At 43.0% G+C, this 16,056-nt stretch overlaps 2 protein-coding genes across 3 annotated transcripts in view; one reads left to right on the forward strand and one right to left on the reverse strand.

Moving 5' to 3' along the window:
- B3GALNT1 (beta-1,3-N-acetylgalactosaminyltransferase 1 (Globoside blood group)) lies at window positions 1-14,349 on the forward strand. The gene is given in 4 exon segments (XM_080409555.1): window positions 1-3,371; window positions 3,375-3,832; window positions 3,834-4,826; window positions 9,061-14,349. Coding segments are annotated over 3 exon segments (945 nt in total). The 5' UTR covers window positions 1-3,077; the 3' UTR covers window positions 4,027-4,826; window positions 9,061-14,349.
- Window positions 5,581-16,056, reverse strand: part of PPM1L (protein phosphatase, Mg2+/Mn2+ dependent 1L) — a 108,561-nt gene continuing 98,085 nt past the window's right edge. Inside the window, exons 4-5 of one of the 2 annotated variants that reach the window (XR_013931691.1) lie at window positions 14,563-15,354; window positions 5,581-13,620 (exon numbers count right to left, since the gene is read on the reverse strand). Coding sequence is in view for 1 of the 2 variants with exons in the window: in XM_080409554.1 (XP_080265680.1) it covers window positions 15,008-15,354 (347 nt within the window). In the remaining variant the exon portion in view is untranslated. Of the gene's footprint in view, window positions 15,355-16,056 lie in introns of both variants that reach the window. The other variant, XM_080409554.1, reaches the window with a different exon arrangement.

Below are 16,056 nucleotides of genomic sequence, written 5' to 3' on the forward strand. Positions count from 1 at the left end.
AGCTTGGAAGCAAATGAAAGTGTTCCCCTGAAAGGAGCAGTTCTTGACCTGCTGCCCTGCTGCAACTGGAAGGCAAAAACTGCCCACAGGGAGAGCCTGGAAGTGGTGGAGAACCTGTCCTGGAAGGTCTGCAACTGCACTACTTCCAAGCAGAGGTGCCAGCAAAACTTGCAGACCTCACGTCTTCAACATCGTTACTTTGTTTTAGGCATTTGAAATAGAATGGAGGTTTTCGTGCCAAGGGCTGTGGTTAGGCTGTCAGCCCTGGTTTGCCCTTTTCTGTGTGTGTTTGCGCTTAATGTTGGAGGATGGCTGCCTGTATTTTGAATGGTCAGCGCTGCGGAAATGTCTCATGTTTTGGGGAGTGTCGTTTCTACCCTGTGACCATTATAAAGGCTGTGTCTTGGCGAACTTACACCATCTGACAAACAGTTTAGTGTACCACTGGAGCAGTGGGACCTTAGGGAAGAGACCAGCAGGGTCTGGACTTCCTAGCTCCTCAGGAGTCGTACAGCAAACCAGCTTTTTGCAGTGCATGTCCTGGATGCCCTGTGGTGCAGCCTTGTCATAAGGATTTAAGATTGTGTATTGCATAGTGTGGACAAAGGACCTGAATTAATGATTTATTTTTTCATTACCTAGCAGATCAGGCACTGGCCTCCAAATCTGTTGTTCATAGTGTCACATAATCAGGCTTTTGTGTCCATAAATAATCAAAATACTTACAATCAGATTTTTGTTCCATTAGGTGGTCAAGAACTGATCAAAGTTTTATATGCTTTTACTTTAAATTGATCATCAAACTTTGAGAAATGTTATTTATATAAAATGAAATACGTAAGCACTGATACATGATTTAGGTTAGTTTCTTCCAGTTTCTTCTATAAAGCCGGAAAGTAAATATGAGATTGGCAAATCTAAATTTGTTTACAGTTATAATTGACTTTTGTAAATGCAGTTGGAATAGTCCCGATGCTAGTTTCCTTTGCACTCCAAACTTCTATTCTGTTTTAGTCACAGAATCGTGATTTTACTTGCATGTGTTTAATCCCTTTGGAGAAAAAGAAGTGAACCAACGTAAAGCTTCTGTGGTTCTGTGTTTTTATAAGCTAGGACACTGGTCATTTTGGGAAGTTCTTACCAAACCTCAGCTTGTTCATTTGCAGTTATGTGAGGTACCTTTAATGAAGGATTGACTCCTGTTAGCCCCTCGGTATTTTTGAAGTAATGCAGCTTTAAAAGGAATCTATCTGAGATTCTTCTATTTAAACAGCTATTTGTATAAAATTGCTTTAATACAGTTTAAGTGATGTGCTATGCATTGCTGGTGAATTGCACTCCAAATGCTTCCTTTAAATGTTCATTAATATAAAGTCAAATTATACCCAGAAATACAAGGCAGGTGGGCTCTGGCAAATCAAATTCACCTGAATTCTAGTGTGCTGTGTTGGGGTTTGGATCTGTTTTTTTTTAATATAAAACATTTACAAGCCCTGCAGTGATCTTTTTGAAGATAAGGTAAATAGTAATTAACTGTGCTGTGAAATTGAACCTTCCACCATCCTTACTATGTCTTTGTGGATACTTCACAGTGTAGGGTAAATATTATTACTGCAAACATTAGAAATCATTTGGAACTCCCACAGTAAGACATTGTAGTTATTTTGGCTTGTCTAATATATGTTCACAGTGTATGTAGTTTTAAAGAAATACGGTAAAGGTAAGGACTGCTAAATGGAGGGTATGGGACTGAGATTTTATATTTAAATTTATATTAAAAAGTTGTATTGATTTGAATATCTAGTCCTGCCATTGCAGCGATGTCTTGAGCATGGACTCTATGTGGCTGTGTAAGTACTTGCACATGTAGATCGGACTCCAGAGCAAGATGTGTGGCTTTAATTGAAAAATGCTTTAGTTTGTCTTCATCTCTTGTGCTGATTGCCATTTTTGGTTTGTGTGGCGTGCCTGATGGAGCTGAGCGAATCTGTTGTGTTTTCATGCACTGGCAGATGGGGGTAGGCTTTTTAATGAAAATAAGGCAGATAGGATCCCTTCTTTAAAACTTAAATAGGTGGAAGTAGCAGGAGGATTTGGTAGTGTCTTGTTTGCTTAAATGGAAAATATCAGAAGAATTCACAAAACTCCTTTAAGATTTGAAGCTCGTCTACTGCAGTGGATTCCCTGCTGCTCCCATTACATCAACTGTAAAGCTGCTATGACAAAGTTGGTTGCAAAGCCCCCTTCTTAAATCACTTGATTTAATAAGCACATATTAGATAATAATTGATTGCTGTATAATGTTGCGTGTTGTGGGAGCAGCCACTTCTTTGGGCAGTGTCAGAGCTCAGTCTGTCTGTCAAGACAGGTTTGTGTTCGTGTGACTGCAGCTCTGACACTGTTCGTAAGGAAGCTGATTTTCTCTCTCCCCCCATCACCTATTCAGTCAATTCAGAACAAGCAGCTGCTGAACCCTTAAATGAGGGATGAAATACTTGTGCTTCTCTTTTTACCTGCTTGCTTGGCTGATTTGACCCAGCTTATAAAAACTAGTAGGACTTCCTTTCTATACAAATTCTGGAAGCTTCTGAACATCAATTTGCTGAGCACTTTGTAGCCATTAGATTTTGCACATGGTATTCCTTCCCCAAGATTTAATTGAGTTGACAACATGCTGAGATCTCTGTGATCACAGTGCTTGACGTGTGCTCTTTTGTGATCAGGTTTATGTAAGGGTTTCACATTTCCAGGGTGAAAGCTATGGGTTTCAATCCATACCATCCTCAGTAGCAGCTTGGTGTTCTGCTCATACTCATTTCTGGGATACAACAGTGATTTCTGGTGTACAGGTAATGCTGGACCACAGTCTCGGATTCGCCTTCCATTATATTACAGCATGCTTTCAACTGACACTTCAGGCAAGACAAGAAAAACGCCGTATTTGAATAACAGCATTCTGAACACTACTGTTTCATTTCTTTTTTTCAGCAAGAAACACACTTCAGGACTTGTGGTACAGGTTTTGAAGTCACTGACTGTTTCTGCAAATTAGTTGCTGCCCAGTTCCAGTTAGTATCATGTATATGAGACTGTTAAAATGGATTTTTTTGTTTCTCCTTGTATTTCCTGTCCTTACAATGTGGTACCTAGCTTATTTTTCCAACACTGTAATTGAGCATACAAACCTTACGTATTTCTATGAATATGAACCGATTTACAAGCAACAGTACCTTTTCACACTGCGGGAGCGCTTGAAATGCAAAGATGTAAATCCACTTCTAGTCATCTTGGTGTCTTCAAGTCCTAAGGATGTGAAGTCAAGGCAGGCCATCCGGATAACATGGGCATCTCAGAACTTCTGGTGGGGACATTGAATTCTGACCCTGTTCTTACTAGGACAGGATACTCAAAGAGAAGACAATCCTACAGCACTGTCGGTAGAAGATGAAAGCATCCTCTATGGTGACATAATTTGCCAGGATTTTATGGACACTTATGACAATCTCACCTTGAAAACGATCATGGCGTTTCGGTGGGTCAGTGAGTGCTGTTCAAATGCTAGATTCCTCATGAAGACCGATGCCGATGTCTTCATCAACACTGCTAACCTGGTAAAATTTCTTCTGAAGCTGAATTCCTCAGAAAGTGTTTTTACTGGTTATCCTCTTACAGATAACTTTGCCTACAGGGGCTTTCACAAAAAAATGTACATCTCACAACCTGAATGGATATTCGGTGTATATCCTTCGTATTGCAGTGGGTTGGGTTATATATTGCATGGAAAACTGGCTCTGAGGATTTATGAAATGATGAGTCATGTCAAACCTATTCGATGTTGGAATTTGTTTAAATATACTTAAAGTGAACATCACTATTCCAGAAGGTAAACAACAATTCTTTCTTTATAAAATTAATTTTCATATTTGTAAGTATAGAGATCTGATTGTGGTGCATGGCCTTACATCAAGTGAAATAGTCCAGTTTTGGCAGGATTTGTCATCAAACACTTCAGTTACTTGCCTTTGATTCTGTGATCATGTATGAACTTAAAACTATTCGGTGTAAAACCATTAGAAGTACAGGGCAGCACAAAACCAGAGCTAAAGAGATGACTTTAGCTGAAGGAGGGCTGTGCTGCCGGGGCAAAGCTGCAATGGCAGCGTTCCTTTGGGACATTTTAATATTCTTAAATAAAAATATTAGGAATTCAGAAAGAACTTTTCCATGTCTGTCTCCCACACGTGCAGGATACTGCGGAATACTCTCCCCGTCTTCCTGTGGTGCTTCTCCATGTGGTGTGCTGTAACCATGGGATTTCTACATGAATCTTTTGGAATGTATAAAATGTCACTGAGGAACAATGTTTATGCCAAGAAACTGGCTTTGATGGTGCTTCCCAAATTCCTACTTTGATTTTTTTTTAATCTTTTTTTTTGCAACTGCATAATCCTTTGCCACTCCCAAGTATTTGTTCTCTGCCTAGCATGGAACTTAGAACAACCTTCTTTGTCCTGGTTTCAGCTGGGAGAGAGTTAATTTCCTTCTCTATAGCTGGTGCAGCGCTGTGGTTTGGGTTTGGTGTGACAGCGGTGTTGACAGCGTGCTGATGTTTCTGGTTGTTGCTGGGTGATGTTTATACTGAGTCAAGGACCTTTCAGTTTCTGGGGCCCTGCCAGTGAGAGGGCTGGGGGGCGCTGGGAGCTGGGGGGACCCGGCCGGGACAGCTGACACCCCTGACCCCAGGGTACCCCAGACCATATGGCGTCACGCTCAGCACGTACAGCTGGGGGAGAAGGAGGAAGAGGCACGGGACATCCAGCATTATGGTGTTTGTCTTCCCGAGTAACGGTTACGCGTGACGGAGCCCGGCTTTCCTGGGGATGGCTGAACGCCTGCCTGCCCATGGGAGGTGGTGAATGAATTCCTTGCTTTGCTTGCGTGCGCAGCTTTTGCTTTACCTCCTAAATTGTTCTTACCTCAACCCCTGAGTTTTGCATTCCTTTCCAACTCCATCCCTCGGGCTGAGGAGGGAGTGAGCGGCAGTGCTTGGTTACCAGCTGGGGTTAAACCACGGCAGCCTTTCAATGCATCACCTCAGTAATCCTTCTGGGCGCGTTGCACCTTCTTATTTACACGTATTGCCTCCGTAGTTGCTCTGAGAATGTTACAAGCCTGTGGATTTTGTGGGGTCTGCAGGAGCTGATGGGAAGTTCCAAAAATGTGATGCACTGTGTGTGTGTATTTCTAGCTATATTTATATACATATAAAATAGAACGGCTTTGGTGGCTTTGACAATGTGTGCAGACTCTGGAGGGCTAGATGCAGGCGAGTTCATGTGCAGTTTAATGACTAGACATCTCTAGTACATCGGGATAATCAAAACCCACATCTGTAAAAGCAGACATGTGTGTGTACTGATGCATCCCCAGAGCTTTGGAACCACACAGGGAAGATTAAAACATTTATACAGTGACTTTATATCTGTTTCTAAAATAGTTTTCTTTCTTCAAATTTTTGAATCAAAAAAGTAAGAAATACCAAGATTTGTATTTCTTAAAGAAGACAAGCTCTACTACATCTGTAAAGACAGGTTTTTGAATCACTTTATTCGTATCAGCAAGGCCAAGTTTTCAGTAGTTCACACTTCTAATAGACAACAATACAGAATTTGCAATTGCATTAACATAATTATTCTTGACACACCCACTACACAGTGAAGGCAACATCCTGTACACCTAGAATGACAGAGCACTGCCACCTTATTTGTACTACAGCTAAGATGTTATGATGTATTTACATTTGGCTGTCTTTCAGATAGTCTCTTAGAGACAAATTAGAAGAGGTGCAGAAACCTCTAGTACCAAGTTGGAGGTTTCACCAGTTTTTTTGTTACATTGTGATTATGGTTGGTACTGAATCTCGCTATCTTTTCAACAACTGCACATGTTTTTTGATGGAATAATAGGATGTGTTATTTTTTTTTAGATATAAAAATGAGGTCTTGGGGACAATACTCTCTAGACAAGTATTTCAGATGTCAGTGTTCTAAGAATTTATGTTAAGAAGGTCAAAGTTTTCCAAAAATAGATTTCTTTTGTTAAACTAAATAGCTAAAGATACAGTATTGCATAACTGAGGGAAGAATGCTATTGTATTTCTAGAAACAGGTAGAACTGCAGCCGTTCCTATGGGTTTCGGATCTGTTGTTTGATTGTACTGTGGTCAGATCCTGAGAGCTCTGTGAGAAGTGTTTAACTTGTTCTTTGATTGTTTATACACCTAAAAAAAAAACCCTCCATTTTTTTTATAAACCTGCCATGTTAAATGTTTAGAAATAAATAGTTTGTCATGAGAACACTGATACTACAGCACACATTGTATTGCTTTTTCAAAAAAAAAAAAAAGTAATTGTGAAAGACTACGCAATCTTCAGAAACTGGATAGATAAAGCAGACAGTGCTCCTGTTGAGAGAGTACGAAACGAGTATCAAGAGAACTGGCTGTGCATGGCCGCACTAAAAATGCAACTGTCACCAAGCACGGTATTTTTTATATTTGTGCCCCAGAACAATACTACTGATTGTAGATTACAAGGCTTTTGCTTTCACAAATGCAGGTTTATACACAGTGATCTGTTTATGCCACCTGAAATTTAACCTAAAGTGACATCAATTCTGCAAGAAATTTACATTGGAAAATATGCCTGCACCTGTTCTGGTTTTTTTTTACAAAACCCTAATTTCCAAATCTGGTTTGTATTTGAGTCTGACCTTATTATTGCTTAAAAGACCATAAAAATTCATAACTAAGCTAATGTTTCCACTTAAAGCAAGTATCAGGAAAGTTTCTAGTGTCTGCAGCCATGCAAGAGGTAAAAAAAAGCTTAAAACTGTGAACTAATATAAACATTTAAGTCAGCGGTGGGCCCAAATTGTATAGCATCTGCCTACAATATTGTACTAAAAATGAAGTTTAAACCACTGGCTAAGATTTTTCCAAATCCTAAGGCTCCTTTTGTCGTGCAGGCAGGTGGTTCGGAAATCTGTATTAAATCAGAATCCCAAGCACTTGTGATGTGGGTATGAAAATGGGGCGCTCTGACTTGCAAAGCCTAATAATAATCCATCAGTCGAAGATGTTGGGAAACCACTGCTGGGTGGGCAGCAAAAGAGGTTTACAATGTGAAATGTCACGCCTGTGCTGCCTGTATGTCACTTCGGAAGAGTTAAAACGTCAAATGCGTAAATGTTTGTGTGCATTCGAGAACAGGCAAGCTCAAAATGAACCATGAAGCAGTACGTGCTGCCAATTCAGGGCATTATTCTCTATGATCAGTTCGCTATTAAGAGGACACAGACTGTTTGGAGTATTTTCCTAAGTTTTGCCTTATGTTTTCTAGTCACTACTAAAGCCTTCCAGTGGAAGTTCATTGCGAGTAACTCATGAATGCCTGGATGCACAATAAATAATGTAATTTTTATCACATTTCTTTCAAATTTAAACTAAAAACTGATTGAAGGTTGTTAACCAAGCGATGCTGAGTTCCTGATAGGTGTCCCTGGGTTACGTTAGGTATGTTGAAGAAGTTTGGGAGGCAGAACTTTGCTCCGTATTCCTAAAATGTTTGTTCATCTCCATTTTTGTCTGAGTAGCGTGTATACCATTTTGGTTGTTCAGGAAGTACTTTACAGTTCACCTAAGGTCGAGGTGGTAGGGAAGGAGATGTCACACTTTCTGCACTCTCTGTTAAATTAGGCTTGCCAGGTTTTAATGCAGTTACTGTATGTTACATATTGAGCTGTAAACCGTATCCAAATGCAAGTACTCCATGTAGGAGGGGAAGAAAACCAAGTTAAACTGAAGCTAAGCAGATGGTTGGGTTTGGTGGTGGGTTTTTTTGTGTGTAGTTGAGTCCACATTTTAAAGAAACCTAAAATTGTAAAACCAACACAACCCCCTCCCCCCTCCTCTATTTATATATTGGGTTTCTAAAAATCCTAAAGCCACTTCCTTTCACAGGACTAAAGAGAGCATAGCCTGTCTCCGAAACGCTGCTGTTACGTGATGCTTCGCTAAAGGTGGTATCGACCTGCAACTCAGATGAGGAGGTACTACCTGTGGTACAGCACCGTTTGTCTCACCTGCCCTTGTGGGACTCCGGGACTTAGTTTTCCTCCTATAAAATAAGGACTGAAAAGTATAAAATTTACCCGAAGTGACCTCCCTTGGGATGGTTTACATACCGGAGCTCTGTTTACCTCTAGCCTTCTGACAGCTGCTGCGCAGTGTGTTCATTTTCCAGACCACATTAATCCAAATAATCTGAATGAGTGGGGTTTTTACAGTGTGAGGGTGTCACGGCCGCCCCGGCTGGGATGGGGCTCAGCCCAAACTCCTAGCTGCTTCTCTCAGTAATGCTTTGCCTGCGGTGGTCCTCCACCTAGGAGTAAAGTGCAGTGTCCCCTGAGCTTGCAATAAAGATAAAATCTTAAAAACATTTCTGGCTTTGAGTGAAAAAAATGTTACAAACAAGCCTGAAGAGGCTCTTATCTACAATAATACAGCCGCCTCCTACTAAATGGAAGCTGTCCTTAACCAAGATGGATTGCCTAAACATTGCGCTTTGTTATCTGGTGTGTTGTGTAGGATTTTTGTTAACGAAGCTCTGACCTGCCCTTGCAGAGTTCCAAACGTGCAGTTCATTCTCGAAATGACTGTCTCGAGTGTTTCTCAGGGAGTGTTTCCCAATACCCTGTGTAAAAGCGGTTTTATAGCCGCTCAGTGTAACATTCACACAGTACGTATTTTAAAGTTGTTTTTCCACACCCCGCTACTAACAACTTTGTAGTTAAGTTACGTGACGGTTTGAACTTTTTAAAGAGTTGATTTCATTTGTAAATCCAGCATGGCTAACCACCGCTTACATTCTGTACCTAGCTTACATGCACAGGAACGATGTACCAAGGAGCAGCGAGTGATTCACTAGAGAGTGGAACTAGCTCTAAAGAACTTTTCCCAAACGAATCATGTTTTCAACATAACTAAATTTGTCTTTCCAGAAGGAAGAAATTTAAAAATGACACATGGACTTCGGCAGTTGTGTTGTGGGAGCCTCTGGCCATCAAGAACAGCTGGAGCCAGCGGGGTGCAGGGGCGCGGGAGCAGCCTGGCACGGAGCCTGCCTGCCTTCCCGGGGCGGCAGCAGCGTGGTGGCACCGGCACCGACGTGTGGGATGCTGAGCAGGTGTCCCACTGCCAGCCCACACAGCTGGGCTCCAGGACTCTCATTCCTACCAGGATTAAAGCAAGTGCGGATCAAGTAAGTGCAGATCAAGTACGGTTTCATCTGAATTGCTCTCACACCCCTGAATACAGCGCATGAATTCCCGGAGAGCAGGGTTTGATAGTTCTGCATTTAGATTCCTAAAATGTTGTAACTGGTTATTAATTTAATTAACTTGGTGGAATAAAGGCTGAAGTAGATCTGAGCATCCACATTGCTAGAAGTACTAACACATTTCCAAAGGCTTAAAAGAATAGAGGGTTGGCCATTTAAATGCAGAAAAAAGTGCTTTATTTCCCTATTGCTCAACTAATTGGAATTCTTCCTTAAGACTGAGCAGACCAGACACAGGAGCTGAGCTGCTCACGAAAGTGGATTTCAAAACTTTACTCAAGAACTGCTCTTGTTGTGAGCATCTATCTATGGTTTTAGATAGGCTTCGGCTGCTTTGGCCGCACACGTTTTGCTTGACAGAGCATCTAGACTATCATATATAACCAGAGACACCTGATACCTACAACTTTAACTTACCTAAAGGAAAACTATATGTAAAACAGCTGCTTACCTAAGCCTTAGACTGTCACCACTATATAAATAATAGTGATTAAACCTGCAACTCAGTATTAACTTAACTGTATATATCTCTTTAGATACGAGTCCTCAGGTTTAGGAAGGTAATTTATCACCATAGTGACCGCACGGAGGGGCAGCAGCTCTGGATATACAGCTGCCAACTTCCGCAGGACATTCTAAATTCTGACCCTGCGATGGTGCACAGCCAGCTTTCGGAATGGAGGCCTAAAAACCTACTTCAGGAAATGAAAGGCTGGTGAGTTTGGGTTTTTTTTCCTTTAGTATAATCACTTACTAGATGTTTCTCTGTGTAAAATAAGTATCAGACACATTAGCAATACATTAATATTATTTAAAGCAAGGATGTCGTATATTCTAAGAGGCAGCTGAACAACAAAACTCCCTTACTTTCAAGATGCAGCATTAGTGTTTATGTAGGAAACACTGTCAGCTCAAGCAGATGCAGTGCTTTAGTACTAACTTTTGTATTCTAACAACTTGACAACTTACGTAATTTTCCCTTACATAAATGGTAAAATACCGTAATAACATCAGCAGCAGTTGGTACTGGCCTTGTGTTCACAAGTCAGTGGACAATACATGATGTTGGATGGAATTTATTTATAGTTACCTAAATGTTCTATTCAGTAAAACAGGCTCATTCATTTCAAATTTTGTAGAAATTGTAGGACCACAGTGCTGATGCGAGCCTCACAATGCTGTCTGCGGCTGTCCCTCCCCCGCGAGAGAGTATCAATATGCCCAGACCACTCCTGCCGGATGTTGCAACAAAAGAAGCGGTGTACGATTTATACAAAGTAAACTAGCATCTCCTGCCGCCCCCGAGACTCCCAGTGAATTCTGGACTCTCCCAAGCTGGATCGCTGCGCTCTGTGTAAGCCGCGCTGTTGCCAAACATTTGGATCCCACTAACAAGCGTTTAAAATGCATTCACCAGGGTTGCAAAGCCACCCACGTGGGAGGGGGAGCTGGCAGGGGCCGCAGGGCCGCACTGTGGTGTGCCAAACTTTCATGCCTGTTTTTTTAGCATCTGAGCGTCTGCGTTTCGTAGCTGCGCCTGCGGATGCACGCCTTCAGCCCGCGCTGCTCTGGCACTGCTATAAAATTCAGCCTGAGAGAACGGGCCTGCATTCACCTCCTCGTGAACTGCACGAGGGACAACGGGGACTTCAAATGACTTTTTTCACACGGGCTGAGAGCAACTATTCGCAGAATGCTGCGTGGGTACGTGCTGAGGCCAGGCCTGCCACTAGGCGGAGCTGCGATCGCACCTAACCAGGCCGGGACCCAGACCCGGCATCCCCGCGGCTGCACCAGCAGCTACAAACGGGGATGGTTACAGTCCGTCCGTTACACCAGTGAAAAGCCCAACACCCCACTGGTATATAATCAGAATGATAAACTAAATGGCAGTCCATAAGCCAAATGAAAAGCTAAATGGCAGTATCTTTAAAATGCATGATGTGAGTTACACTGTTAGCTTGTAACGTCACTGGGAAAAACCCAAACGCTTCCAAGCTCTGGATCAGATGACTAATTACAAGGTACATTTTTTCATATTGGACCGTATAGAAGATGCTTTTTGGCAGCAACTTCATGTTTTTCTGCCATGGGACGCTCCTGAGGAACAGATGTCACCAATGGAGCTACTCGGGCTTAAGCAGCAAAAAATTCTGCGAACACACACGGCCAGAGGGAGCTCTCAGATCTGCACAAGCCACTTCAGCCGGACGGCATCTCCCTTTGCGTGCAGAGGTGCCCAGGCAACAGGGAAGCAGCACCGAGGATGCCCCTCCGATGCTGTGACGCATTCTGCCAGGCGGCTCGAGCATACGTGGGGTATTTCTGGTTACAGTGTCCGGCAGTGCTTTCCAGATGTAGGACGTGTTATTAAGGCAGTGGAGGATCAGACCCTAGACTGTTTAGGTTGCATAAGCAATATGTACATTGGTTAATCTTGTCATCCAGCAGCTGTATGTATCACAGCAGAATTTGGCACAAATCAGCACGACTGGAAAGTTATAGGTGTTTAGATCTGCATTAAAAACTTCTTTGAAGACTTCTAGCAGGGAGCATAGGTAGGCACTGCGCATGTATGTGGAAGACTGCACAAAGCCTCTCATCTCCGTTAGTCCTTCATCTTTAAACCTAAAGTAGCTATAACTATTTTTTTAAAATAATAAACCCAAAAGTCAACAACCTTACCAGAGATCATTGGCGTGAATGTCTTTGGCCAGGAGAGAGCTACTAGAAAGGTGGGAGTGTTGCAGAGAGAATTGAAGGTGCTAAAACATCTATTGTTGCACCTGCAGACGCTTGAAATAGGGCTGATTCAGTAACTGACTGGACAGGCCTGTGAGTGACAGAGTAAATGAGTCCTGGAGTAAATCTCCAGACATGTCTGCAGAACAGTTCTGTATTGCACTGCACTATGTGTTTCCCCAAATCCTGCGAGCATGGCTTACTTCCAGAGCAGGCCACGTTCCCACTGCTTCCTCACGGCTGCCTCAGGAGTCTGTGAATGCGTACGGATTCCTGCCACCTCATTTTCCCATCTGTCTCGAATGCCAGAGCAACCGGCAGGCGAGCTGTGCTCAGCAGGTCGGGCACCCCCCGCAACGCTCGCTAACCTCAAGAACATGAGCTGCAGGAGCCTTAGTGGCAGCCATGAGCTTTTTGCTCAAGCGGCGTTAGCCTATAATGGTTTTTTTGGAGCTGACCACTGTTCCAGTTCCAGTTTCTCAAAGGATTAGTAGTGATGTCTCTGCTACACAAGCATCCCTCGGCTTTAGAGTTCTGTAGGCTGCTGACTCTAATTCTTCTTTTCCCTGGGCAGCCATTTTGACAGACATCCAGGCTGTCCCCTCCAAAGAAAAGCCAGTACAACGGAAACATCATCTGTGAAGGAGAGAGGAAAGGCAAACACGACATGCACCAGGAACTCTGCCTGGAGCACAGTTTGGATACTGCTGCTGTAGCATTACTGAGTACATGATTAAGCACTCCCCATGAAAATATCACACAAGGTTTTCATTTCACAGCATTCTAACCTCAAATACCTTTTCAAAATAAAATAACTGAGGCGCTCGGCAATTATTAACATTCCCTGTTAGCTGCTCAATTTAACTGCACAGTTGCATTTAAAATTCACCGAATGCACAGTTCAAGAGATGTAAAGTACAAAATCTTCCATCCTCTGGGGAAGGACCGGTGGTGGGCTGGCTGCCTGCTGGCTTCAGAGGATGCGGGACACTTCTGTACTCCTCTTTTCACTTGCCTGTTACTCAGCGTCAAGGGGCTCTACCCAGAGTCTGGGATGAGAAGAGGCTGCTAAAGGGTATGTGTACAACCTGAAGAGCACTGGGAATAGCAACAGATCCAATTAAGAGTTGTGACGATCTCCAAACAGATGAAAGGAGGGAATTTTGTTGGGGAAGAGATACCCTAGGGACAACATGGAAAGACTAAGATGGGCATTCCTTCTTGAGCAGAAATTTGTGCTCATTCATTTTTGCCTTGAGAGACACACGCCCGCTCTGCACAACCACAACGCATCACAGTATTTTAGGGATCAGCAAGCCACTGGCCCCAAAATGCTGTAGGGTGATGAGAAACAGGCGGCTTTGAAACTAAGTAATATTGCGTCTACCCAGGAAACAGACAACACTAGTTAACGCGCTGCACCCCTGATTCACCTCGGGACCTAAACGCGGACAGCCTCCACCACCTTCACGATGAGAGACTTCAGCAGATCGGCCAGGACCGCACTGTGAGCGGAGGGAATGCCAAGGACAGCTGTAAGACACGGCAGGGGTAAGCCATCCATCTGAAATACTGACCTCCAGCTCAGGCCCTGGCTCTGTCCCACTGACACGCACTGCCCTGGCGCTCCGCGGCTGTTGCCTCTCGATCATGAAGCAGGCAGCTAAACTGTCAGAGGTAGAGCAAACTCAGACGGTCGTTGTTTAAACTTACAGCAGTCACAGATTCCAAAATTAAATACTGAAAGCTAGATCTAAACATATTTTTATGTAGATCTAACACAAGCTTTCATCTCCACAGTGCAGTGACACTGCCTGGGATTTATACATTATACCAACACACGGTTCTAAAGTGACCTTCCCCCGGATTAACACCACAAATTAATCTGCAGCAGTACAAGGAAGTCTTTTAATAGGCTTGACTTCCATCTAGGTAGCTCTGCGGAATGCCCTGTTTTGATTAGTTTTCCAAACAGTCACTCAGGAAATTAATTTCATCTTGCATTCCTTTCTTTGCACGTCTGTGAAAAGTCCATGCCAAAAAAACACTGTAAAGGGTGGGTCTCGGTGAATGACAGGCATCCTTCTATCACGTCAGAGCCATTTTTTGCTATGGAAGGTGTCAGACCTCACCGTATTTTGTTGAACTTTAACATTAGTTGGTTTGAATACAATATGGCGTAGAAGAAATGTTATTAGAGTATCGCACAGACTGAGTAAACATGTGGCTTCAGGTAATTCAATAACTATACCTAATCACATGCTCGACGGGGATTTATTTAAGGGGGGTGAGGTTAAACAAAGCGAGAGAGCCAGTTCTGTGGTAGCAGGCTAATAGTTGGCTCCTCTTCCTCCTTCATATCAATAACAGGCCAATAATCACAAACCTTTTCCTATACAACCTTATCACTGCAGATTAAAACCAGAAAGAGATGAGAAACATGAGAATCATTCTGAAGAATCACACCGATGAGTGAGAAGCAGCATCGTTCCTATCACTTGCTCTTAAGCGGCAGCACTGCCCTGACCCTGCCGTGCACCTGAACGAGCCTTTGACTGTTAGAAATGATCAAATGGAATCAAACGAAATGCCTACACAGGATTTGTAAAGAAAATTCTGAAATGGAAGATTACAGTTAGTTTCTAAGGAGCAGCAAGGTCACAGGAGACAGGTACATGTGAACAAATGTAATTCTTATCACTCAGAATGAATTTGTTGTATTGCTCCTTTTGTTAAGCAAAGAACAAAGACCAGAGGGATCTGTTCCTTTTGTGTAGAACCTTAATGGTATTTACTACAGCTTTCTACTATGTTTAAAATGTAAGAGTTTGTTTTTAGTTCAGAGTGAGGCAGAGAACCGCTGGCAATTACTGTTCTTCCGTTTTGCTGCTATTCCTGAACTTCACCACCATCACTGTTATATTATCAGGACATCCTCTGTAAAAGGACTGTAGAACTATACTCTTTGCACCGAAGTGTGGTTCATCCAAGCGTTCCTTGATGAATCGGACAGCTTCCTCGTTGCTGAAAGCATCCCACAGACCATCCGACGCCAAGATCATGAACTCTGGCTGCAGTTTGTCCAGGTCAAAGGTAAGAATATCGGGGTCAGGAATGACAACATTCAGGTTCTTCAGAGGGTAATCTCCTAACGAGCGGGACATGGCCAGGATCCCCTGCACGCGCCAGGAGCCATTGAAGCTGATAAAACCACCTGGAGAGAAACACCAACACTTAAAGCAGTTCTTTTGCAAGTTAGAGCATTCGCCTGGCTCCCTGCCAGAACCCCCCAACATTCCATCCTGCAGCATCCTGAGGCGTACAGACGTTACCGATCTCAGAAAGCAGGACATGGCTTAAGTAAAGCTCGGAGCGCTGCGGGGAAGAGCTGGATTGTGGCTGCTAGTGCTACTGAAACAGCTGAATCAGGCAAGTCATGAATAGCTCAGCTTTCAAACGAAGCAGCTTCATGCTTTACTCCCCCAGAGAGACCGACACCTTACTGAGCACAGGTGTCCCTGCAGCACACAACTTACTGGTCAGAAAGCCTCATGGCAATGTTAAGACAAAAATAGAGAAGGCAAATCTTTATGTTCTTGTGATAGTGAACCTCCTTTTCCATTTTCCCTGTTTCAGAAGATCTACGAAGGAAACAACACTGAAAACACGCTGCAGTAGGACGCGCATCTCACTTTAAGGCATAAAGCAAAGCAGTAAGTGCAAAACCATTTATAGGCTCTTCCATCAAGCTGCCTTGAATGAGCGGTGTCAAAAAGGACCAAAAAACTGCTGTGAACAAACGGATCGTGAAATTTTACTTCGAGTCGGAAAGATGCAGTGTGGGATCTGACTGACTGATTTTACCATCACCAGGATTAAGGCTACTTCTAGTTGAAAATATATTCTTTTATTTAGG

This window comes from Falco punctatus (genome assembly GCF_963210335.1).
Source record: "Falco punctatus genome assembly, chromosome: 13".
Classification (NCBI taxonomy): Eukaryota; Metazoa; Chordata; class Aves; order Falconiformes; family Falconidae; genus Falco; species Falco punctatus.